At 37.8% G+C, this 26046-nt stretch overlaps 2 protein-coding genes and 1 pseudogene across 2 annotated transcripts; 1 reads left to right on the top strand and 2 right to left on the bottom strand.

The window, feature by feature from the left end:
• Positions 1 to 1851: 1851 nt before the first annotated feature.
• On the bottom strand, positions 1852 to 2535 carry LOC142632999 (uncharacterized). Its single transcript, XM_075807295.1, has 2 exons — positions 2380 to 2535; positions 1852 to 2265 (listed from the first exon to the last, which is right to left on the bottom strand). Exons 1-2 carry the CDS (start codon positions 2533 to 2535, stop codon positions 1852 to 1854), a joined length of 570 nt encoding a protein of 189 aa, XP_075663410.1.
• An 8531-nt stretch (positions 2536 to 11066) lies between these two features.
• Positions 11067 to 21960, top strand: LOC142630198 (rhodanese-like domain-containing protein 11, chloroplastic). Its single transcript, XM_075804159.1, has 10 exons — positions 11067 to 11344; positions 11691 to 11786; positions 13033 to 13140; positions 13495 to 13591; positions 13875 to 13914; positions 14049 to 14123; positions 16079 to 16166; positions 16336 to 16403; positions 21265 to 21337; positions 21433 to 21960. Exons 1-10 carry the CDS (start codon positions 11192 to 11194, stop codon positions 21514 to 21516), a joined length of 882 nt encoding a protein of 293 aa, XP_075660274.1. The 5' UTR covers positions 11067 to 11191; the 3' UTR covers positions 21517 to 21960.
• Positions 21961 to 21978: 18 nt separating this feature from the next.
• Positions 21979 to 24331, bottom strand: LOC142630196 (cytochrome P450 71AP13-like; annotated as a pseudogene).
• Positions 24332 to 26046: the final 1715 nt, after the last annotated feature.

Here is a 26046-nt window from a genome sequence, read left to right as displayed (position 1 = left end):
CCACCAAAATCCTTGAGTCATTGCTCAGTGTGCTAATGAACGTCCTCCCATGTGACTACCGTACACTCCTTCATGTAGCTCGGCAAGGAGTTCCTCAATCTTGCTGGGGTGTAAAAACTGTAGGTAGGGCCCCTCAAAAGATTTTCGATACAGCTTACGATCAGCTGACAACCAATATCAAGTAGCTGTCCGGCGTACTCTTTCCGCTTCCTTCTCGTCAACAAGAAATCGATCTTCGGCTAAAAAGTCAATGATCGGATTCATCCAATAAGGTTCAACTGTTGTCACCTGTGAAATACCTACCCTTGCATTGATGCTCGATCCTGCTACTAACTTTACTTTTATCAATCGAGGAATCTCCTCGGTTGACAATGACGCCAACATGGCCAAGGAGTCAGCGTGCTAATTCTGCCCCCTAGATACCTGAACCACTCTAACATTCAGGAAGCAGTCCATAATTTGTCTCACCATTCGTAAGTACTCCACCATCCGGGGATCCTTGGCCTCAAAGCTCCCATGTACCTAATTGACTACCAACTGAGAGTCCGAGTAGACCTCTACTTCTTTAGCACCTAGGTCTAATACAACTCTTAGTCTAGCCAATAAGGCCTCATACTTGGCTTCGTTATTAGAGGCCTTAAAGCCTAATATAAAGGAATGCTCCAATTTTATTCCTTCTAGGGTGATGACTACTATCCTAGCTCCAGCCCCTAAAGCACTGGACGCACCGTCTACAAATACCTTCCACAGGATTACTTCTATAGAGCAAATGATCTCCCCCCTCCTCGAGGAAAACTCTATAACAAAATCGGTGAGAACCTGACCCTTCACCAAGCTTTTAGGCCTGTACCTAATGTCAAAAAAGCCCAGCCGAGTTCCCCACTTAGCTATTCTTCCCGTGAAATCAGATCTTCTTAACAGCGACTGTAGAGGATACTCGGTCAATACATAAATGGTATGAGCCTAAAAGTAATGGGGTAGCTTCCTCGTGGCGTGGACTAATGCCAGCACTAACTTCTCCAAAGGCAAATACCTTGTTATGGCATCGACCAAGGTCTTCTTGATATAGTATATAGGCTACTGCACTCCCTGATCTCTCAGCAGCACGACACTAACAGCATGCTCGGACACCGAGAGATACATGTATAAGTCCTCCCCAGGCTTTAGGGCTCTCAGCATAGGGGCCCGCGTTAAACATTCCTTCAAGCCTTGGAAAGCCCTTTCACACTCTTCGTTCCATTGGAATCCCTTTCATTTTTTTAGAAGTTGATAGAATGGACGGCATCAATCAACAAATTTGGAAATAAACCGGTTAAGGGTAGCTAACATACTGGTCAGCACTTGGACTTCCTTCGGATTACTCGGTGGTTTAAGGCATTTTACTGCTTCAATCTGGTCAGGGTTGACTTCTATTCCTCAGGTAGTGATCAAATACCCTAGGAACTTGTCGGCCTCCACTCCGAAAGCACACTTGTCAGCATTGAGGTGTGGCTTGTGTCGTCAAAGTACTTCGAACACCTCTTTGAGGTCACCAATATGTTGCATCTCCTGTTTGCTTTTTACCATCATATCATCAATGTAAACCTCGATTGTGCGCCTAATCTTGTCTTTGAACATTCTCGTCATCATCCGTTGATATGTGACTCTAGTATTCTTTAACTCAAATGGCATCATGGTATAATGGTAGTTAGCATCAAGGGAAATGAATGTCGTCTTCTCCTGATCCTCGACAGCCAGGGCGATCTAATGATAACCCTAAAAAGCATCCAAAAAACTCATCCTTGTGTGTCCATAGGTGGCATCTACTAGCTGATCAATCTTCGACATGGGAAATGGATCCTTTAGACATGCTCAATTCAAGTCATTGAAATCAACACAAACCCTCCATTTGCCATTTTTCTTTTTCACCACCACGATATTCACAAGCCACTCTAGAAAAAATATCTCCTTTACAGCCCCGATTTCCTTCAATTTCTTAACCTCTTGCCTAACAGCATCAACGTGCTCCTTAGACGATCTTCTTGGCCTCTTCTTCTTGGGAGGGTACAAAGAGTCCACGTTGAGTTTGTGAACTATGAATTGGGGGTCCACCCCAGGCACCTCGTACGAGCTCCAAGCAAACACATTCACATTTTGCACAAGGAACAGAAACATCCCCACCCTATCCTCGTTCTTCATACTTACTTCTATCTGGAAACTTTTATCATAGCCTAGCAGTATCCTTACCTTTACTAGTTCCTCGGCACCATAAGCCTCCTTGTCCTCCTAGGGCTCCAGTAATTGCTATAATGGAACTTCCTCAGCTGACTCCTTCTGCCTGATTTCTAGGTTAATGGCGGCCACCAAGCACTACCTGGCCACTTGCCGACTTTCCCTTACTATGGTAATATCTTGTTCAGTATGGAATTTGACTTTCACATGTAGGGTGGATGGAACTGCCCCCATTGCATGAATCCAAGGCCTTCCAAGAATTGCCGTGTACGATGAAAATGAGGTGACCACTATGAACGTCACCGTTACCTCCTTGCCTTCCATGTTCACAGGAAGTGAAATCTGCCCTCTTGGATCACCATCTGGCCATTGAGCCCCACCAGGGGTGTGTCGTATTTAGTGAGATCCTCGTTTTTCAACCCTAGCCCCCTGAATAGGTCGGGATACATCACTTCAGCACCACTCCCTTGATCTATCAATACCCTTTTCACTATGAAGCCATTTATCCGGGTGGTAAGCACTAGAGCATTGTCATGTGGCTGGATTGTTCCTTCCAGATCATCATCATTGAAGGCAATGGGCTCCTAAGTGAGCTTTAACCTCTTCTCGGATGGTTGTTTTTCTGGGAAACCTTCTGCTGGGACCACAATCAACACTCCTCTCCTTCCAAACACCACGGTACCCCTTGAAGAGGCATGAATGACCTCTATCACTCCCAACAGGGGTGGGAAAGGGTTTCCTTGAGGCCGAGCTCTCTGTATGGCGTCTTTATTCCTCCAGTCTACCACAAAATCTTTCAAGTATCTTACTTTTACCAGCTGCTCTAGATGGTCTTTTCACACTCTGCATTGCTCGGTGGTATGCCTCTTGTCCTTATGATAAGTACAGTACAGGTTTTGGTTTCTCCTCGATGAGTCGCCTCCCATATTATTCGGCCATCGAAAGTATGGCTTGTTTTTTATCCGATCCACGATTCTGTGCACCGGCTCTTTGAACATCACGTTTACCTCCCTAACTTGTGTGCCTGGCTCCCAAATCCTCAAATCCCTCTGGAGCCTTGATTGAAAATCCCCCTGCCGAGGCTGGCTCACGATCGGAGCTTTGCCTTTGTTCTGATGTCGGTCATCCTCCAACCTCTTGCATTCCTCAATGCACTTCATCAACTGCCTTATATCCTTGGGTGGCCTCCTTGTTAACAAGTCTCGTAGTTTGGAATCCTCGGGCAACCCTAACTGAAAGGTACTCGCTACGATTTTCTCATTACCTCCACCAATTTCGTTATATAGTTCCCAATATCGGTTAGCATAACTGCAGTAGGTTTCCCCTACCCCCATCTTCATCAATAGTAATGCATCTACGGGTTGTAGAAATTGGCTGCATGTCACGAACCGGACACCAAACTCTTGAATCAACTCGAAAAAATTGTGTATTAAGCCTTTCCTTAACCCATTGAACCACCTTAAAGCAGTGGGACCAAGACTCGAAGGAAATACCTTACACATCAGTGCATCATTATGAGTTCGTAAAGACATCATCTGAATGTAATGGCTTACATGTTCCACCGGGTCTGCCTTCCCATCGTAAGAATTGAACGGCAGCCGTGTAAATCTGCTCGACATAAGGGCTCGTTTAATGTCCCTTGAATATGGTGATCGGGCAGCTTGGCATAATAAGCAGCCCATAGCGTCCATAGCGGCATTTTTGGGTTGTCGCTCGTCTGAGGAAATCGAGCCCCAGTCTGCATACTTCTGGTGCCGATGAGATCCGGATTGGTGGGACTCGGCCCCATAATGACCACCCACACTAGCCGACCCTTTTCCTCGCTCCTCATGGTCCCTTCTTCCGGCACCTACCTCTCGCTTCGAACTCCAAATCCCTTACCAACCCACGTAGATGTTTAAGCTCCTCGTCCCTTTGCTCGAGCTCTTCATCCTTTCTGTTGAAATGATTGCACCCTAAAGCACCGGACATTGTTCAGTGCAATTGAAACGACCCTTCTTCGAGGCCAGACTACCCTTCTTCCTCATACTCCCTATCTTCGCATCTCTTTTGCCTTCTTTCTCGCCAGGTGGATCCCTAAAAAGACCTCCCTGAGCCACTCTCAGCATAACTCCTTGATTGACCTTTAGACATTTTCCCGTTCACGTCCTGGCAGAACCATAGTTTTGTAGGAGGGCCCCACGGTGGGCGCCAATTGTGCGTACCTAGATTATGGTTGTTGGGCTCACAATCTATTTGTATCATGGGCTTAGAATTTCCTACTATGGGTGGTCCTGTGCTTGGTGACCCCAATGCTCTCCAATTTCAGCAATCCCTACTCTCACAAAGTTGCTTTCCTTTCTCTCTTAGTTTTGTCACTCTTTTCTCTCAGCTCTCTCTCCCTATTTTTCCGACCCCCTTGCTTCTCATCCTAGTCTCTTATTTATAGTGTAAGGTCAGTGGGAATGTCATGATTATTCCTAATTATTAGTGGAGATAGGGGTCCAATTCCATTGTTTCGAAGTGGATGTTTGTTGGGAGTGGTAGTAGTGGCATTGGAATTAGTTCCCACCTCCTATAGGTTGTTCGGTAACGATACTCCTGAAGGCCTAACTGGACAGCCAAGATGTGTACCCCCGAGCAATCACGTTCCCATTTGAGACATAGTTGACCGAGATCACAGGCCCAATATGCCTTGGGCCAAACGTCATGGCACGATGCTTGGGCCCATGGCTTTGTGGGCCAGGGGCCTTACCCCGTACAAGGGGTTGGGCTAGGGACCATTCTATAGGGCCGAGATCGAAGGCCCAAAGGGCTCGGGGATCCCGTATCGTACAATAACTTTTACACAAAAACCTTGTTTTACTTTATACTTGTTTCCTCGTTACTTTATGGTGCTTTAAGTTATCTTTAGTAGTTATGCTTTTTTTTTTTTTTGTTGAGAAACTAGTATCTATGCTTTGTTGCTCTCATTGCATCGTGTTTGTGTGTTGGACATGCGTACATCCTTATGTTATTGTGCTTTATTAGTTGTATGTTTGGATGATCATTTGCTTTGCTATTTGATCATTGTAGTCATTTTTATATGACTGTTTTGATGTATGATCAAGTTGCTCACATGTTTCACATTATGTTTACTTGATCGCAATTTACTTGTCACATTATACTTGTCCTTTTATCACTTAATTTACCTTGAAGGTCTAATGTATTTTGTGCAAGTGTTTCAAGTTACAGGTACATATGTTCCAAGTTTCATCATAGGTTTTAGATTTAGGTGTGAGTGAGTTTTGTTATTGTTTCCAAACTCACGTTTAAGTCTAGAGTTTGTTTTAGGGTGTTTTGTCATGGAATAACCAAAGGGAGAGATTGGAAAGTTGTGATTTACAACTATATTTTATGTTGGCTTTATTCCATGAAAAAAAAAAGTTTTGTATTTGCTTTAATTTTGTTCCCTGTATTTTGTGGGATTTTATTGCATTGAGTTTAGTATTAAGTTGGTGAAGAATCGAGCATGAATTGAAGAACAAGTGGATTTCACGAGAAGCTAACCCGCAAAAGAGCCACGTGAGAAGCACATGTTGGAAGCTGAAGAGTTATGCCAGCTTGAAGGATTTTACGAGTGTCTCGCAGGTAAGGCCTTCTCGCGAGGTACCCGCAAAACTCTCTGCCTAGAGGATTTTTAAGTGTAACTTTCTTACCCTTCTCTCATATTATATATACCCTCATTATCCACAAAAGTAAATGAAGCCATTTAGAGAGGAAAAGCCCTAGATAGGTTTTCTACAACACACACACCCATCTTTTAGAGAGAGAGCTACTCATCCTTAGTAAGAAATTATTCTAGCTTCTTACCCTTCCCTCTCTCATGGTCATACTTTGAGAGGAGATTTGTACCCAAACACAACCCACACATTTTCAGAGTGTAGAGAGTGTTTTGGAGCTTGGGAAGCTTTGGGGATTTGCCAAAAGTAGCCTATGAGGCTTGACGAATGCAATCAGGCGTATTGCGGGATTCGGAAAGCTAGACAAGACATGGTTCTGAGAAGCCTTGTTGGAGTAGGAGCTTGGAGGGCTTAGGTGCATTGGGTAGATTAGGCTTGGAGGGCCTCTTACTATTCTTGTATCCCAACTTATTGTCTAGTGGATCTATTTACCGCTTGGAGGGCGGCGGAGAGGTTTTTCGCCGAGTTCTTGGTTTTCTCTTCGATAACACATTGACATGTTATCTTGTGTTTGCATCTTTCTTCCCTTACTCTTATGCTTTAGTTTTATTGTTTGTTGTTCATGTTTATGCACTAGAGTAGTATCGGTTCATTGCGCACATTTACTTTTGTTTCCGCACTTTGATTAAGTAAAAGCAATCTAGCCGTAATCTTTTAATTGGGGGTTTAAACAAGCTCTTGTATTTTACACAAATCCGAGCTTTCAGAAAGTATTACTGGCTAAAAAAAAGAGTATTATACTGTTTAAGATAAATACTAGGATATTTATATTTGATTTGAACTTGTATTTATTTAGTGTTTATCACTTTGTAATTTAATTTATATAGAATAGAACTCATCAATAACAATATGTATACGGTAAATACTAGATAAAGATCACTTTGATAAGGTCTTGAAATTAAAGTTTTTTTTCTTCATTTTTTCACTACAAGGTCTAGAGCTCACCAAGCAAGTTTTTCTTATTCTTTCAATGACACCACAGAAGAGGTCATAGAGCAATTATCGGTGTTTGCCAAGTGCCATGGAGATCAACTAAGGTAGGGAGATATATGTTTGTGTTGGCAAAAAGGGACAAAATTAATTATAAGAAAACTTGATAGGAAAATTATAGTAAAGAAAGGAAATTTTTTGAATTTTCTATAAGGTTACAAAACATTTAATAAAATGTTGGAGAGAGTTAATGACACTTTCTATCTACCATTAGATTTAATAGGAATCAATGGTTTAAAAAGGGTGTAACTCTTGTAAAGTTACACCAGGTGTAACTTGAACTAATCTTTTATATATATATATATATATGTAGGGAAGAAGGACCCAGTTATAGGTATTGGGCCATGGGCCGTGTTTGAGAACGTCAAATAGCCTGAGGACAGGTAAATACTAACGAGGGCATACCGGTTAATGGGCTGTGAAAGAAGTCTAGTCCTAAGGAACTGGAAACGTTGTCCGAGGAGAAGTGTCTCATCAGCTAAATAGAGTAGAGCTCAAAGGTCCGACCCTTCATTAAGGACAAGGCAACAAGCAATTGTGCCGGTAAGAATAAACATCATATAGGGATAAAATAAAATAGAGTTAGGAATTATCTAAGACGAAAGCTGCTACCACCGCATTAATGTGGAGGTGATACTTGAATAGTAATTTTCAGCCTTACAGCTACCCCTAAAGACTTCATGAAGGTACTGATGAGACAAGTATCAAAGCCAGTAATCTGATCTACACGTGAAGGGTTGAGATGAAAGAAGGAAAGAGAATATAGAGGGGAAAAAACCCCATTATAGAGGGATCATCATGAAATCTAAGGAGAAATCACTGTACACTCAAGAATAATAAATTTGTATAAGTCTGAGAGAAATATATAAGAACAAATCTCCTCAGACTTGACTGAGGAAAGCTTTTTTTGCTTAAACTTTTTGTTGTATTCTTCCCAACCATGACTAACCTATTGTGACTACTATCTACTTATCTCATTGAAAGTTCATCTTCAAGCCCACTTTCTAATAAATTTATTGTTTTGGGCTCTTTGGGCCATTGACCCTTCATTTGGGTTTTAGGAGCAAAATTGTGTCCTTACAATATACATACATACATATATATATATATATATAAAATTTTTTTTTCTTATTGTACAAACTAAAAGCACAAATCCATCCAAGATTAATGAAATTTATTCATCCCATAATTGGTTTATTAGCATGGATGAGAACGCTAGAGTCCAGAATTTTGCATATTTTCTAAATTTGGGATATTGAGCCAAAAAAACTTTTAAATTTGGATCAAAAAGTAGATTCTAATTGAATCCGTAGATTTGGACCAACATGGGTTGTGATTGGCCACTATTGCTTTCAAATAGAAAAATTAGTTTATGTGGGTTCTAATTAGCTCAATTGGTAAAGTCTTGATGATAAATAGTTATTATCAGGAGCGGACGTTATAGGTTGATACTCTCTAAAAAAAATTATTTTATAAAACAATTTGATAATAAATCCGTCGTACAATATATGTAAATCTCATATGTTGTGAGAGAGATGTGAGGACATTTGTTGGATTTTTTTTTTTTTTTGAGATCAACGCACTTTGTTTGATTTGATTGGGAATTTCTTGTATTTAGTGAGTATGAAACATGAATGGCAGACTCATTTTTCTTGTGATTAGTTATATATGTATGATTAAAATTTCATATTGAATAATAATGATGGGCTGGAATGGTTAGTAAATTTTATTTTTGAGAAGAAAGAATTAATGGTTAATAATTTAATATGACATAATCGATACAAACCAATAAACTTAGGCTTTAGAATTATGTGGATTGTCTATGTTTTAAATTAGATTAATTACTCAATTAGAATCTCCCCTAGACATACATTTAAAAATAAATAATAATAAAAAAAAAATCTTCCCCTAGACATTATCTCCCCAAATTGTTTTAAATTGAAATTTGAACAATAACATAACAAAACTACATCTAGTGGAGGTAGACAAAAGGATAACACGGAAAAAAAAACATTGAAAGACTTAATTGAAAGAGAACAAATCTAAAATTTATGGAATGAAAGCAAGCTAAACTGTGTTTTGAGTTTAAAATGAGCATTTATAAAATAAAAATAAAAAACTATTAGGAGTTGTGGTTGCAAAACAGAATTTTGAATTTTAAAAATGCTCTTTTACTCACTCAAAAGCCTAACTAGACAAACTCATATCCAGACAAACATAAATGATGACGACCATTTCAACAACAAAAAAAATGGTTCTATTTGTTTTGAAAAAAATTAATTTATATTTTCAACGTTTGATTTGGTGAATTTGGACAAACAATTTTCTGATGAATTCATAAAAACCAAATGATTTGGTTCTCACAAAATGGGATTTGTGATTTGTTTATCTAGCTACCAATATATATATATATATGGGATTTGTTCTCACAACAAGACAAATAATATTAGATCCAATCAAAAGTGGATATAGGGTTTTCTTTTTCTTTTAACTTTTTAGTTTATTTATTTATGAATAATTTTTTAAATTCTAACTTTTTCAAAGTTTAACTATATTTTTTGACAAAACAGTATTTTCTACAATTTCAATATTCGGTAGTGAAAAATATTTATCAATGAAAAATAATTTTTAAAATCAACTTAAATTAATCCAAAGGAAACAAAATATATTTTTGGCTTTTGAAACATCTTCTAAATAATAATAATAATAATAATAATAATCGGAATAAAAATAGATTTCTTTTGTATATAAGGAAGTGATATTCTAACCTTTGACTAGATTATTTCACTCCTTATTTATGAGACATCCCAAAAATTCAATGAAGTAATAGTTTAGTGAAATTAAACCTAATGGTCTGTTTGGATTGAGGGGGAAGGAGTGGGAGAATTGGCCCAAAATTAGCCTATTTTTAGCCAACTCTACTTTACTCTACTCCCCTTCCTCCCCCCTTAATCCAAATGAGTCGTGTGGGAGGGAGGGATCCAAGCCAAGAAATGAAGCCTATAGGTCTAGTCTGAGGAAAGGTAAAGGCCTATTCAAGTGCCAATTAAAGTTTGAAACGTAGGTAGAGTTCGAGGAAGTCAGACTTGAAGACTACGCTAGCTTAGGCAAATATGCGAGCAGAGGTCCGAGGACAAGATACAGACGGACCCATTTTCCGAGGAGCCCGAGGAGCTATAGCACCTCGAGATGCCCAACTATCCACTAGCACCCAAAAGAAGAACACCATGAAAGCCATTAAAGACGTGCAAATAGAAAAGAGGGGAAATATTTGTAGAAAGTAACCATCACCTCCACATAAAATGTTTTGCACCAATTGAGCTGGCCACATTTATAAGGAAAAGACACCTGAACAATGACCTCACAGCTCACAATACTTTCTACCACCTCCAGAAGGGTCCTGATGGGACAAGCATCCAAGTTATTCGCTTGAGACATACAAATGGAGGTTTGAGATGCCATAAAGAAAGACTATATAAGGAAAGGAACCCCTCTAGAAGAGGGGACAAGTGTTTTTTAAGAACTGGAGAAGAAAGAACTAAGTATCACACTGTAGAGAGATTGGCTTTGTCCGTTTATGAACAATTTTCCTAGGACGAGCCTGAGGAAGTGTTTACACTGAATTTGAGTTTAATCTATTCATATAAAAAGCTTTTGTCCTTTTAATTTCAAGGTTGGATCTAACTTAACATTGCAGTTGACTCGGAAAACTCATTCTTTCACAAATTTATTGTGTTGGGCTTAAAGTACTAGGTACCACTATTCTAAGTGGACTTGGGCTATATTTTGGGTCCTTATAGGTCGTAAGACCTAGGATTTACCTTACATCTTAGGCCAAAGAGCCCACTACGCGAATACCGTGTGTAGTGAAATAAAGAGTGCTTAGAAGTGAAATGAGTAACATGATTGTTATTTCACAAGTATAAAAGTTTTTGTGGGATGGGGAATAAGAGTTGAGGTTCAAGTTTCCAATAGAAAGTTTCAAACACATATATATTTAAATTAGGCTAAAATAGATTTCTATCTTAGATTAAAAAAAAAAAGTGAAATAAGTAGCTAAAAAATAAAAATAATAACAATGAAATAAAAGAAAGTTAACAAAATGAGTTCTTTCTAGGATTAATGCTGTTCCGAGCAGAGCATTATCCCGGAGAAGCTTATCCTTACTTTTTATCTTGTCAGTTTTGTAATGGATAAAAAAATTCCACCAAACCTGAAATCCCACACTTCCCGTTTCACTATCTCTATCTCACCCACAAACAATTGTCACTCAAAAGTCACAAGTCACAATGGAAGCTATTGGACTTCCTTCTCTTACCATTTCATGCTCTAATTTTCAACTAAGAAAGGTCTCCAACATATCTAAAAGAACACACCATTATTGCACTTCTTTAGAGCTATCTGCTCTGAAACTCAGTCCCTCTTGCACAACCCACCTTTTGGTATGCAAATTTTCCAACTTTTCCTTGTTCTGATTAATGAATTTCATTTATTTTTTTGTGGGTGTTTTGTTTTTGTCTGTGCTTGGTTGCTAAGAAGATGAAAGAAAAGAAAAGAAAAGAAAGATTAAGTTTGTGTCTTTTTTGGTTGCTTCTAGTTTACTTGATGAGAAATTATCAGCTTGACTAAGAGAATTTGGTGTGTCAGTGAAATAGTTGTGAATTATGGAAACTTTAGGACCCAATATTGAGTTTTATTTTACTACATTTTCACAGTAAATAATGGAACTTTTGTTGTTGATATATAGCTCCTCGTTTCTGATGTGGGTTATCTTTATATCTAATTCAGCATAGGAGTACTATTCGAATGCAAGCCGATGGTGAAGATTATGAATTGAAGCAAATGAAAGATATGGCTGCTGCCAGGAAGAGATGGGAAGCTCTGGTATTTTGTACCCCAAAGTAACAGCATTTTTATGTTTCTTTTGGGCATGGAGTAGATGGGTTAGTAAGAAAAAGCTAATGAACTGATGTTATTTTTGCTAGCTGAATCTAATTTGAGTTGCACTTTGGTTTTGAAAAATTGCAATGTCTTGCTTTTAAGTGAATGACAGAGCCTAGCTACAGTTAGGTGCTTTATAAACAAATTTAACCATGTGATTGCATTGGCCAATGAGCCACGTAGTTGAACTTAGTTGTCCTTGGGCATGTAGCCATGTGGCTAAATTTAATTGGAGAACCTCAAGTACAACACCTAAGTAACTATACCTAAGTTTTTTCGTTAAGTGTATTATGGTTTTAATCATTAGCACTAACCTGCCAAAAAAATTGAATTGATTGGGTCTGCTTATAATTGAAATCCCCATTTCTTGAGGGATGGGTCTATAGTCTATATTACATTGTTTGAGAAGATTCCAATTTTTAGGAAGATTAACTAGTGGAAAAAAAAGGAGAATTTGGATTCTTTCAATAGAATCAGGTTCCACATAACTTTTTAATTTCTTTTACTGATAAGTAATCATATTCCCGTAACATCCCTGATACATCAATTATTTTCTATGTTATTTCAAAGTGCATGCTCTTGACTTTAGCATGTACTGACATGTAGAAAATAACATAAAAGATTGTATAGGTCAATTTTGTCAAACAATCACAGAGGAAAATCCTAGGCACTGCCCTTCTCATCTGAACAAGTCACTGCTAAATAGGCAGTCCGTAATATTTTCAGAAATGATTTCAATTATAATGAAATTTTAATGATAGGTGTGCAGTTGATTGTTTAGATACTCATTTTGTACATTGATTATTGAAAATCGTTGATCATATATTTATTTGCAAATATTGGTTGTTCAGAGTTTGTGAAGAGTATGAGTGCTTTGACATATATGATCTCTAAGGTTAATGGTTTTCAGTTTCTTTGGGGCTTCACTTATTATTCTGAGTCTATATCTGTTGTAAAAGTGGTTAGCAAGATACTCAATTTGAGATTGTACATACCCTTTTGCCTTTCTTGGGCCATGTTTTGGCCAGTAAGGCCTAACTTTGTAGCCATCACCTAGATAAATTGACTATGCTGATCTTTGTATCAATTGCAGTTTATTCACTATGACTGTGATGAAATACCTCTTTCCAAATGAATTCAAATTGTGGGGCTCAGGGATTCCATGTCATGTTTCTGCTGTTTGTCATAGGTCAGGGAAGAAAAAGTGAAAGTTCTTACGCCCAGGGAAGCTGGATATGCAATTCAGCTAACTAACAAAACCCTACTTGATGTTCGTCCCTCTACTGAACACAAAAAGGTGGACAGGTTTACTTTCAATTAAGTTTCTGAATATTATTTTTGGCTCACTGCTCATCAGTTCTGCATAAACGGGTTTATCACTCCACATCTGTTATGTGTTTTATAGTTTATTTGGTGATTATTGTGATAGCTTGCAATAGTGATAAATGCCATATTTTGCAGGCATCTTGTGCAATTATTGTGGTTTATTAATTAGTTCTTATTAACTATTTCTCATTGCTAAACTGGTTATCTCAAAAATTTTCCCTTGTACTGTTTTCTTTTCAGTTTTCCTTTTCTTAGGAAATTTTTATAAAGCATAATGGCTCTATCAAGATTCTTGAATTATCATTTTCTTTTCCCTGTTTTGAAGGCATGGGTTAAAGGCTCAACCTGGATTCCAATCTTTGATGTTGATGACAAGTTTGATGCAGGAACTCTGTCCAGACAGATCACAAGCTTTGTGATGGGTATCAAACAACTATTGCTAACTTGTCTTCTGTAATTGATTTTTTCTTTTTCTGCATCAATGATAATGGATTGCATCATGAATGGTTATTGATTAATATCATTATCATGTCTCACTGGCATCAAGATAGTACTAATTTTGGTGCTTAGAGGCTAGTATGACATGGAATTTGGCATTGTTGACTACAATGAAATGCTAGTTCCTTTGAACTATTTGGATGAGTTTCCTTGGAGGCTTGGACTTTGTGCTGGTGATTTTGTTAAATTTGACTTATGTTTGTGTAGGAGGTTGGTGGAGCGGTGTGCCTACATTGTCTTACAATAAGTATGCCAGAAAGTATTCCTTAATATTTAAATTTGGGTAAATTACTATTTTGGTTTAAGGACCAAAATATTATTTTACCCTTTAATTTTATATAAAATGCTTGGCTTATTATTGTTTTTTCCTTTCTTCAACAGCCAGTTCTTGTCAAAGGTTGCGGAGAAGTATCCAAAAGATACAGACCTTATTGTTGCATGCCAGAAGGGGTTGAGGTGAGCCTTTTATTTCACTGGACTTTCAGATACTAGTGGGTTAATACAGGATCATTACTATTTCGGCTTGTTGGAGGGAATTGCAGTTGTGATTTTAACACTAAGCATTTGGAAATTCCTTCTTTTCAGTTTGAATTAGACTATTTTTTATTTTTTGTTTTTTGATAAGTAATAGCTCTTTTGAGAAGAGAAAAACTTAAGCACACAGGATGTGTAATCAAATTTACGACAATATTACAACAGAGAAAAATTAGGCTCTAAAGGAAAGATAGCCTTTGAAATCTACAATTGAATGCTCTTCACTATTTCCAAGAGTACAAAACCTCTCAAAATAGCAGAATCAAGAATAAATTCTTTATTTCCATGGTTGAAAGCTCCTTAAAATTGAAAGTGCAGTTATTTATGTCCCTCCATATCACCCACATTAGACACAGTGGGACTATCTTCTAAACAGACAGGTTACCATGAGTAGTAACACAAATCTTCTACTGAGATAGTACGTCCACAACTCTCTCTGGTAGGAAGCACCCAATGAACCTCAAACATGGTAAATACAAAAGAGTACATCTCCTTAGCAGTAGTTCAATGAATTAGTAAGTGATCCACTGTTTCACTACTACACTTGCGCATATGTCTATTCACCAAGGTTATACCCTTCCTCATAAGGTTGTCACATGTAAGTATTTGTCCCCTTGTTGCTGGACAAAGAATGCCACCCTTTTGGGAGCCTTTGTACACCACTCCATGGAAAAGCCATTTTATAGGAGCCTTTGTACACCACTCCATGGAAAAGCCATTTTATAGGAGCCTTTTAAGGCCTTGTAATAGGAGTGAACATAAAACTTACCATCTCAACCTGCTAGGGCCCATACCTTTTGGGATGTTGGAATAGAAGATATCAAAGAACAAATTAACTGATTCCAGTTTCCAATCATTCAAACCACATACAAAATGAATTTTCCATGTACTTCCCTCTCCCTCATTCAGTAACTCCAAACAAGAACGAACATAGCATTCTTCTACTAGAGAATAGAGATCTGGATATAACACCTTTATTGGGTCCACGCCAAACATCATGCCAAAATCGTACTCTGGGACCATCTCCAATCAAATATTTGATGTTATTCTACTCTCTAGATTATGTTTTGTTATGCTCAGCAAAGCATTACATTCAAGAATATATAATACAAACATTTTAGATTGTCAGTTTTATTATGTCCCCGATTTTTTTACACAGGACTTTGCTTTTTATTGTATTGCGCACGTGTGTGTGTGTGTAATATATATAACATTCAGCCATATAAATATACGGAACTGATGGAACTGTTTGACATTCAAGGAATGTCCAAATGCTAAACTATAGGCTGAAAAGGCTTTAAGTAATGGTGATAGAAATTATTTTCTCAGTCTATGGAGATTGTACTGGACAATGCTTATATTTTCTTCTAAAAGACTATCTTATTGAGAGATCTTTGCTGTTCTTTTGAGCCATAAAGTGGCTGAGTCATCCTCATCCCTGAACATGAAACACTAATATGAGGGATAAACAAGTACAAAGTGAACTTCCAGTTTTGCAGGTTTTTTAGCCAATTCAGTTGTAAACCATGCGATTTCTCTCCAGAAAGTGACTTTTCCTAGGTCAGGTTCTAGATGGCATACCTCTGTCGCTTGTTCTGGTTGGAATTTATGTTGTTGGACTGGCTCAAAGCACTTGTCACTACATTGAAACATATGTTCCAGCTCGGGCGAGAAGCAGAAGGGTTCCACTCATAGCCCTACCTTTGACTGTCATAGTTGGTTTTGGTGTCCTACATATACTTAATAGATAAATTATTGAGGGATGCAAATCACCTTTACATATTGAAGAATCAAACACAAATATTATAGGTGTATCATAGAGAATGCTATGTGCTATTTTGTCTCTCCTCTCATTCAGGACTATAATATACTGGCAGATCTTTAGCTGCTTGCGAGCTACTATATAATGCTGGCTACAGAAGCCTTTTCTGGGTGCAAGGGGGCCTGGAGGCTGCCGAAGAGGAGGTATTTGTTATGAGTGGTCCAGGGACTTTGATGTTATTAATATTATGATATTATATCATGTTCTTTCTTCTTTTTATGATAATTAATAGATACTATTTTCTTTCTTACTTATGTCTGTCAATCAAATATGAATTTGAGAACTTAATGAGCTTCATCTTGTCTGGAGCAGGATCTTATCAGAGAAGGTCCTCTACCTTTTCAACTTGCTGGAATTGGTGGGGTTTCAGAGTTTCTTGGGTAACAATCTTTTTTTCTTTTTTTTTTCTTTTGAGAAGTATCATAAAAGGAAAATGAATTGATTGAACTTTTCTTTATATTTTTTATTCAAATGGAAATATAGAAAATTCCATGCTATAGATCAATAAAATATAGGGCCTTAGTATACATTAAAGACTTTAAAGTATACATGCTTGTTTCCCAGCACCCATTCTAACCAAGCTGTTTACCAAACCAGAAGATGATGTCAGCACTAGCCACTGCAGATTTCAACATTGTCTTTGATGCAGGACAGCCTAGGCTTCAATACCTAGAACAGTCCCATGGTAAACCTTAGGCTTCACCACCTAAGGGTTTGGAATCACCACCAAACACAAAAGCATTTTTGCGAAGAAATCTTTGATTAATAATAGTAATCTAAATAGTTTCAATACTAAACAAACCATCTGGACCTTTATAGAGCTTCCAGGAAATAAGAGATAAGGATAAACAACTAATCCTAGCCGAACTCAAATATTAATCCAAACTACTACACATGCACACACATAAAGTCTTCTCTTTTTTTTTTTTTTAAGTTGCTTTTAAGCTGTAAGCTAAAAGGGTGAAATTGGTAGACAACCACAAGATAGGAACATGAAGTTGCCTGATAATCAAGTTGTGTGTCAGACTTAGATTTCATACTATTACTCGTTGGATATATTTATGCGTCTGGAGCGTGGGTCAAATGGGAGATGGGCTTTAGTATGGTCTGAGGTTAATGAAGTGGGCCCAAAACCTTTAAAACCTTTTAAGCCCATCAAGCCTAAGTCTATTCCCCCTAGCCCTTTTAAGTCAGCCGAGCCTAAATTTGTTTGGAGGCGTCGCCAAAGCCCAAAGCTGTCTTACCCAAATCCAGTCCACTCCCACAATGTTAAGTCAGATCACGATGCCCAAGTTTTGGTGTCTCATGGTTTGAAGTCGTTGAAGACCCAGCTTCCGTTGGAGAGACAAGAGGGCGCGAAAGTAAGGGGGGAATGAGATGATGACGACGACGGCGTGTGATGACCCAGTGACCGGTAAGGTATTGAAGTCTGGTTGTAGTTCTGATACCGCTACGTTCGACGCCGGCATGGATTTTTCTGGGTTCACAAGCCCAGATGCCGAGGCGACTCACAGTGTTGGCTTTCGGGACTCTGGGTCCACCGGAGACTTGGGGTTAATCTCGGACTTGGCAGGGAGTGAGTCAGTGGTGCATAACAGTTTGCTTCCCTTTCCAGATTTGGGTAGTGGGTTGGAAGCTGAGTTTGGGGAAGGGGAAGTTATTGTAGAAGAGATGGACTTAGTTGGGGAATATTTGTCAGATTTTGGGCTTCACAAGCTTCCATGGGAGCCCAGTGGGGTGGTTGACAGTGGTTGTAGCAGTGGAGAGAGAGAATTGTGTGTTGAATTGTGAACCTATGTCTCAGTGGGTTCCTAATGATCTCAACGTGGGTTTGTTGGTTCAAGATTCTGTCGAGGGAACGCAGGTGACTGGGACTGGTCCACCCTCGGTTTGGGTGTCCAAGTTGATGAAAAAATTCTGTAAAATGTTGGGTTTCCCTATTGTGAAACATGAAGCTTATTGTTTGGCTCTCTTTCGTATCCTGGAACAGGAATGCCTCAAAGTGAATGAAGATGGGGTGTTTAAGCGACCTGCAAACTCAGGGTCACGTGGTCTCAGGGAGCTTTAAGGGCTTATTTCCTATATTAGTTATGATGGTGTCGATTCAAGGAGTAGGAGTTGAGCTTCTTTGACTGATTTGGGGGTTGTCCGTAGTTTTAAATGACTTTACGACTTCTTTCTTGGAATGTATGGGGGCTTAACAATCCCCGGAAGAGAGAGGTCTGTAAGAACCTTTTAAAAGAGTGGAAGTGCGATTTGGTATGTTTTCAAGAAACGAAAGTAATAAGCACTGAATCCAAAATCTGCCTTCTGCCAACAAATGAGTTTTGAGTCTCGGAGATGAGCTTATCCAAAACCCCCCTCAACCTATTAGCCAACACCTTGGACAGCAGCTTGTACACACTACCCACCAAATTGATGGGGCAAGATGTTAATGGTATTACACTTTTTAGGAATTAAGGTGAGGAATGAAGCATTCATAGACCGCTCAAACACAGAGTGCCGATGAAAGTTATTAAAAAAATCCATTACATCCTTTTCCACAACACTCCAACATTTTTGAAAGAAAGCCATAGTGAAACCATCAGGACCAGGGGCTTTGTCACCCTCCATATCCCTTAGAACCTAGATGATTTCCTCCTTCGTGAATTCCCTCTCTAAGGATGACCGCTCATCATCATCAATACGATCAAAATCTAGCCCATCCATAGTAGGACGCTTCATCTCAGTTTCCTTATATAATCCTTGATAAAAGAGAACTATCTGGGAGCGCACTTCAGACTCATCCTCATAAAGAATACCATCCACCTCAATCCTTTTAATTTGATTAGCTTTTCTATGAGATTTTGCTAATCTATGAAAAAACCGAGTATTATTATCGCCCTCCTTCTCAAACAAGGCCCGAGACTTTTGCCTCCAGGAAGTCTCCTCAAGAGAAGCCAACTATTCTATGTCTCGTTTGAGTTGAAGATGCCGACTCTGATCCTCAACTGAAAGACCCACTAACTCCTCTCTCGCATCTAAACCCAACAGCTTAGACAACAAATTCTTCTTTCTAAAAGCCAAATCACCAAACTCCTCCCTGTTCCACTTTTTTAAGTCTGCTTTCAGAGCCTTTAGTTTTTGGGCCAAGATGTAACTTGGAGAGAAGCGTCTATATTTATCTAAGGGTGGTAGGCTCATGTTGCTTAAGAGTACTCTCTCAAGTCTCCCAACGTATTTCCTATCTCTTTTTACTATTCCTAAAGCTGTGGCGGCTAAATTGGAAAGTATTCAGGGGAATTTCCTTTGGGGGTCTTTTGAGGGGTGTTTCAAATATCCTTTGGTGGCTTGGGAAAAGGTGTCTTCCCGCTGAGATGAGTGGGTTGGGGATAAGAAGGGTGGTGCTGTTTAATCAAGCTCTTTTAAGGAAATGACTGTGGAGATATGGTCATGAAGTAACCTATCTTTGGCAGCGAGTTATCTCCACCAAATATAGGGAGGGTTAAGGGGGGTGGAGGACTAATGTTTGCAAGAGGTCTCATGGGTGTGGCCTATGGAGAAAGCATTAATGAAGGGTGGGAGAGCTTCTCTAAGCATCTGTCTTTCATAGTGGGTGAAGGCACTTGTATCCGCTTCTAGCATGATAGGTGGATTGGTGATAACACTCTAAAAGATCTCTATCCTGAGCTCTATGTGTGTTCAGCGGTCAAGAGTGCTTGTATCTCTGAGGTTTTGTGGACTCCAGAAGGGGGCACTATTAGAGTGTGGAATTTAAGGTTTTATAAAGCTTTTGAAGATTGGGAGTTGGTTGCTTCGTATTCTCTCCTTCAGCTTATCCAAACTCATATTCCTTAGGGTAATAGGAGGGATACTCTTCACTGGTGGTTAAAAGGGGATGGTAAGTTTGACACTCGATCTTACTACCATGCGATCCTAGGTGCCTCGAATTCTTTGTTTCCTTGGATGGGTGTTTGGAAACCAAAAATTCCTAAGCGCGTATCGTTCTTTCTGTGGACTGCCGCTCATGGTCAGTTCCTTACTTTGGATAATCTAATGCTAAAGGGCCGCCCTTTGGCTAATAGATGTTGTATGTGTTGCTGTGATGGAGAGTCGGTTAATCATCTTCTTCTTCATTGTCCTGTTACTCACTCCTTTTGGTCTTCTATGCTTCAGGCCTTTGGTATTCTTTGGGTGATGCTAGGTTCGGTGGCAGGTTTGTTATCTTACTAGCATTAGTGGATTGAGAAACACAACTCGGACATTTGGAACTTGGTTCCGGGGTGCTTACTGTGGATTGTGTAGTTGGAACGAAATCGTCGATCCTTTGAGGACAAAGGAAAGACGTTGGATGAGTTAAAGCTTTTATGCCATTGTAGTCTTTTGAGTGGTCTTGGTGTTGGGGTTTCACTGATCGCTCTTCTCTCTCTGAGTTTTTGTCCTCCCTTAGCTTAGTTTCTTGATTTCTCTATGTTTGTTGTGTTGTTTGTTCCTTTTTCTGCTTGCTGTTCATCATCATGAACTTCTTGTATTCCTCTTTTTTCTATCTTTTATAAAGATTGCCTGATTATCTATCAAATTAATCCAAACTAATCCAAATACTACACTAATCCCTACCCAAAAACATGAAATTTAATCCCTATCACAACTCAAACTAAGCAAATAAAAACTTAAAATATAAAATTATCCAATGAAATCCAAAATAAGATATTGAAATAATTTCTGGTTGTGCTCCTGCATCAGTTTTCAGATGCATCCAGTAAATGCCTGTAGATTGGATTTGGCATTTCTACCAAATCAGTTGTACTCACTCAGAACCATGAAAAATTAGGTCTTGTTGTGTTGCTGGTTGGCACCAATCACACATCTTAGTGTGATGTCTATGCAAATAACTTACTGAATTAAAGTCCATAACTTTGTGACTGTGTGTCCTCATTTCCTTGTTCCAAACCAAAGAGCTTTAGCTCAAAAGGCACCTCATCCCTCCATTAGAGTGGAGTGATGTGGAGGTGTTTTTGTGGGTTAAGATCTATTGAGTGTATATGTTAACTTACCAAAAGTTTCTTCATTTCCTCATCCAGTACATCTTTACCTTATAAGACAATAAGTGCTTGGACTTGACTTGTGAGACTTACTTTCCGTAACCTGATCATCTTCTCTATCCTTGAGTGATAAACATATATTACTGTGTAAATCAAGGGACTTGTTCATTTATTATAATTTTAACACAGCATTTATAACTCATTCTGTTATTATCTTCAGTTTTACTGATCAACAAAGAGATGCAGCTGCAAAAGAAGGTTGGGGTTACCGACTAATGTTTTCTGCTCGTCTGGTAATTATTCTCTTCCCCAAATTGGTAATATATAAGTTATCTTTTACTCTTTAGCCCCTTACCTAAATAGACTAATATGATCATTTATGGCACAGGTGGGGGTCTTTCTTGTTGCGGATGCCTTGTTTATTGGTGCTCAGCAAGTAGGTCATTATCTTCGGGATATAAGATCTCCCTGAGGTTCACTAGCTGGGTTGAAATGTATTTGATAGAAATATTGAAAGAGCACCATATGAAGATGAGTTGCCCAATATCACAACTTTCCCCCCCTGGAAAATCCAGAAAAGTGCTTTACAAAGCTATTTACATGCGTGCTTTCCAATATTAAATTTCCCCACTGCATCTCTTATATGCTTTTTGGTTGTGTTGTGTTTGAGTGTATTGTACCACGTTCTGTTGCGGAATTAATCAAACAGCAGTTGTCTCCATAAATTTTGTTAAAATCATTCTAACTTGTAAAAAGAAGTTCTAGCTATACAGTCTAAAATATGACATTTCTACTCCTTGTAATGTGTATTAGAAAGTTTTTTGTTTTTTTGTTTTTTTGTTTTTTCTAATTATGTATCCTTGCATAATCAAATTTATTTAATTGCCTAAAATATAAAAATTCAGGAACTTGTTCTCTCTCTCTCTCTCTCTCCTTTTTTTCCCTGGAAGTTGGGAGATGAAATATGACTTTAGTATCATTATTATGAACATATGTTGACATTTTTCATTGCAATGTAAAGTATCAGCCCCTTGTTGCCTGCAACTCCCAACCTTTTCTTGATCAGGGAATTGCTAATTTTTGGATGTCAACAGTTTTAAATTTGCTCCTTCAGGCCCTCAGGTTCATATGCAGTGCAGATGCAAGCTCAAGGATTACATTAAACCTATTACCTTATTTCAGAATACAAAATGCATTATATGAGATTAAAACATTAGATATGTTTATTCCATTGTACCTTGTCGGGTCCTGTTGTCCACTTGCTCTGGATTATTGATCAGGAAAGTCTTTTCAACTTCCTCTTTGACAGTGTGCCTTTTGTCTTTCTACTCTTTTAGCATGGATTGACGGTGCCAGGGCCCAGGAGGATGACTAAATCTTTGGATTATCATTATCAACCAGGGGAAAATGTGGTTTGGCAATGACAATCAGATTAGCTATCCTATGCATTGTGATGCCAAAAGCCTCTGTCATGTCTAAATCTTTAGCTGTAACACCAGGGGGAAGCTCCCAATCAAAGCTGTGGAGAAGTTGAGCCAAAGAAAGCTCAATACTCGCTGTTCCAAATGTGATAGCTGGGCAGCTTCTTCTACCAGCACCAAAAGGTAGAAATGCTGTCCCTTGAAATCAACAGTGCTACGGCTACCCATAAATCTTTCTGGTTCAAAAACATCTGGATTTTCCCAAGATTCTGGGTCTCTCCCTATTGTCCAAGCATTGACAAAAAAACGAGTTTTGGCTGGAATATTGTACCCATCAATGTTCACTTCATCCATGGATTCTCTTGGGAGTAATACTGGAGCAGGAGGATGTAACCGATAGATCTCTTTAATTACAGCTTTCATGTAGTGCAGCTGAGGCAGATCACTCTCCAAAACAACTCTTCTGTCTCCGACTGTTCTCCTTACTTCAGCTTGTGCTTTTTCCATGACTTTGGGGTTCATGATAAGTTCTGTCATTCCCCAGTCAAGGGCGATGAAAGTTGTATCAGTTCCTCCAGCAAACATATCCTGCAGTTCAAAACCCATAGAATTTTAGAAATCCATATGACATAATTAAATATTTATGGATTTGGAATTAAGACATTTCAAATTTATCACTTTAAAATTCAAATTTAAATTCAAGTATCCAAATGCAATCTTAGTGTTATACCTTAGGTTTCTCAATTAAATTCAATACAATGATTGAATTAGCCATGCAATCAAATAATTTAATTTAAGTGAGGAATGGAGTAATTTGTATGCTAAAACTTAAGAAGGTTCTTTATCAAAAAAAAAAAAAAAAAACTTAAGAAGGTTTATATTCAACCAGTTGGGACTTCATAGCAATGAGGGAAGTGAAAGAGAGTGCTCACTGACCAAGATGACAGCTTTAATATTATCTGTGGTGAGTGGCATTTCATCATAGCCATTCCTCTGTATATCAAGTAAAACATCCACAAGATCCTTATGCTCCTCTTTTTCTCTTTTGGGATTTTCATGCTCAGTCAGCAACTGATCAAAGAGTTTATCAAAGCGTTGAAAAGTATTCTGCAGTCTTGATTTCATGCCTGTTAAGCTGTGCATGAACTCCATGGAAGGGAAGAAATCTCCTATGCTAAATCCTCCAAGCAATACTTGATACTCCTCAAGCATCTTTTGGAAACCATGGCTATCATATTCTCCTCCTGCTGAGAAATCCCTCCCAAATGCAATTCTGCAAAGAACATCATTTGCATATAGTCCAAGCATCTTGGATAGATTGGTGGTGCTGGGATATGACTCTGCAACTCTACACACCAAACGTGCTACTTCTTCCTCTCTAACAAATCTATATGATTGAACCCTACTGGCACTTAGTAGTTCAAGTATGCATATTTTTCTAATATGCCTCCAATAAGCCCCATATGGTGAAAAAGCAACATCAGTGCAATTATAAAAGAGGTGTTTGGCTGAAAAGATTTTTGGACGGCTTGATAGTGCAAGATCATGGGTTTTCAATACCTCCTTGGCTAGTCTAGCGGATGAAATCACAACTGTTGGGACCTCACCAAGTTGTAAGTAAATAATTGGCCCAAACTTTTCTGCCAGACTCTGCAGAGATAGATGAGGCATGTTGCCAAGTTGGTGGAGGTTACCAATTATAGGTAGCTTTGGAGGGTTTGGTGGGAGATTGAATTTTCTTTTCCCTGACTTCAACTTCATGAAAAAACTCAGCAACACTGCTAGCAGAATGGATGCAAGGAGCAAGAAGGGTTGGAAGCTCTCCTTTAGCCATGATAGAAAAGCCATTGGAGTTTTAATCAACATAAAAGAGAGTAAATGATTCCCCTTATTCAGTAGGTGATCATCTATTTATATTTGCGACTATGCTTTAACCATATGATAAAGTTTAGCTACAAACTTGACTATAGCTATTCGCTATAACTCTCTTTACACAAATTAACATGATTACAAATTTGAAAATCTAATCGTTGAATTGCCAATTTTTTATGTCCTTAACACCCTTGTCATTTCTCAAATTTCATGTCAATTGGATATTATTTATTATTCCATCTATAAACTTATTTTTATACATAATTTTAGATTATAAAAACTTGAAATTTAAACATTTGATTGATGACATAGCTATTAATTTTTAATCTTCTAAAAATTTTATAAGCACAAAAAATATAAAAAAGAAATGTAATCCAATGATAAGTGTTTCTAAATTTACGTCCAATAAAAAAATATTGAGTGGAGTTGTAGCCATTAGCTATAACCAAATTTGTAACTAAACTTTGTATTTTCTCTAAATCATTTGTTTATGGACTTTTCTTTGCCATAGTTTTGAATTTCTATTGCAAGTTTTTCGGTCACACGGTTTTTCTTAATGATGAAAGACTCCTATTACTACCATCATAATTTGTCACTACAGTAAACTATGAAAAAAAATTTACATAACAAACAAATTTCCATTCCAATTTCTATCATTCCACGTAAACATGATGTGATCAAATAGTATTATTCCTAGAACTAAATGTAAAAATTAATATTTTTTACACCAATTTATAAGTTTATGTATTATTTATTTGAATTTTGTTAATGTGTGCTCTAAATGCACACAATAATTATTCATTTTTAAAAAAAAAATTTCTTGAAAATTGAAAAAATATTGACAATTTTTTCAAATTTTAAAAAAATTATACTATAAATAAATGGTTTAATGTGTGTCTTAAAAATACACATTAATTAGACCTTATTTATTTTGAGTGTTTTGTTTTTATTAGTGTGAGTGTGACTACCACATTAATAATTACCTTATTAAGAGTCAAAGACGGTAAGTAACACGCAAAAGAAGGAAATTTGGGCAATACACTTCCATTTTCTATTACCTATATTAAAAAGAGCGAATGCACCTGGTGAACGGCGCTTTTGTCGAGCACCTTGTGTGCTATTTATTTATTGTTGTTTCTTTATTGTTTCTTGTTTCTTGTTTGTTGTTTTTATCTTTCTTAGCCTTTTTGTCAGCCACCTACTCTATTGATGGATATGATAATAATAATAATAATAATAAAAACTCTACCGATGAAAATTACTTTTTTTTTTTCTTTGTAACTTTAGTTGTTAGAACAATCACACCAACTTGTAGATAGTTTTCTAAAATAAAAAAAGAACTCAATTTTATACATTTTAACCCAAAACTCTTCATATCAATCTTTGTAAAAATGTCTAAATATACACAATGGTCTTGTGCATATATACACGGTTATTGTTCATTGCGTAAATAATTTTTTTATTTTTTTATTCTCTTTCCTCACTCACTTTTTCTCATTTCATTTCTCACTTCACTCTCACGGTTACTATTCAAAGTGTTAAAAAAATGAATATTTTATTTGAATAAATGTGTATAATAAACAAACTGATGAAGTGTTTTGTAAAAATAAGTGTGTAAAATAGAAAAAGTAGGTTTTATATGTGCTAAATGGAAAATTTTTTGCACATACTGATATGGATGCTCTAGCTACATAAAAAGTGAGGGGTTT

The sequence above is a fragment of the Castanea sativa genome, chromosome 4 (assembly GCF_040712315.1).
Source record: "Castanea sativa cultivar Marrone di Chiusa Pesio chromosome 4, ASM4071231v1".
Lineage (NCBI taxonomy): Eukaryota > Viridiplantae > Streptophyta > Magnoliopsida > Fagales > Fagaceae > Castanea > Castanea sativa.
Note: the sequence above shows the minus strand (reverse complement) of the source record. Positions and strands in the feature narration are given on the sequence as shown.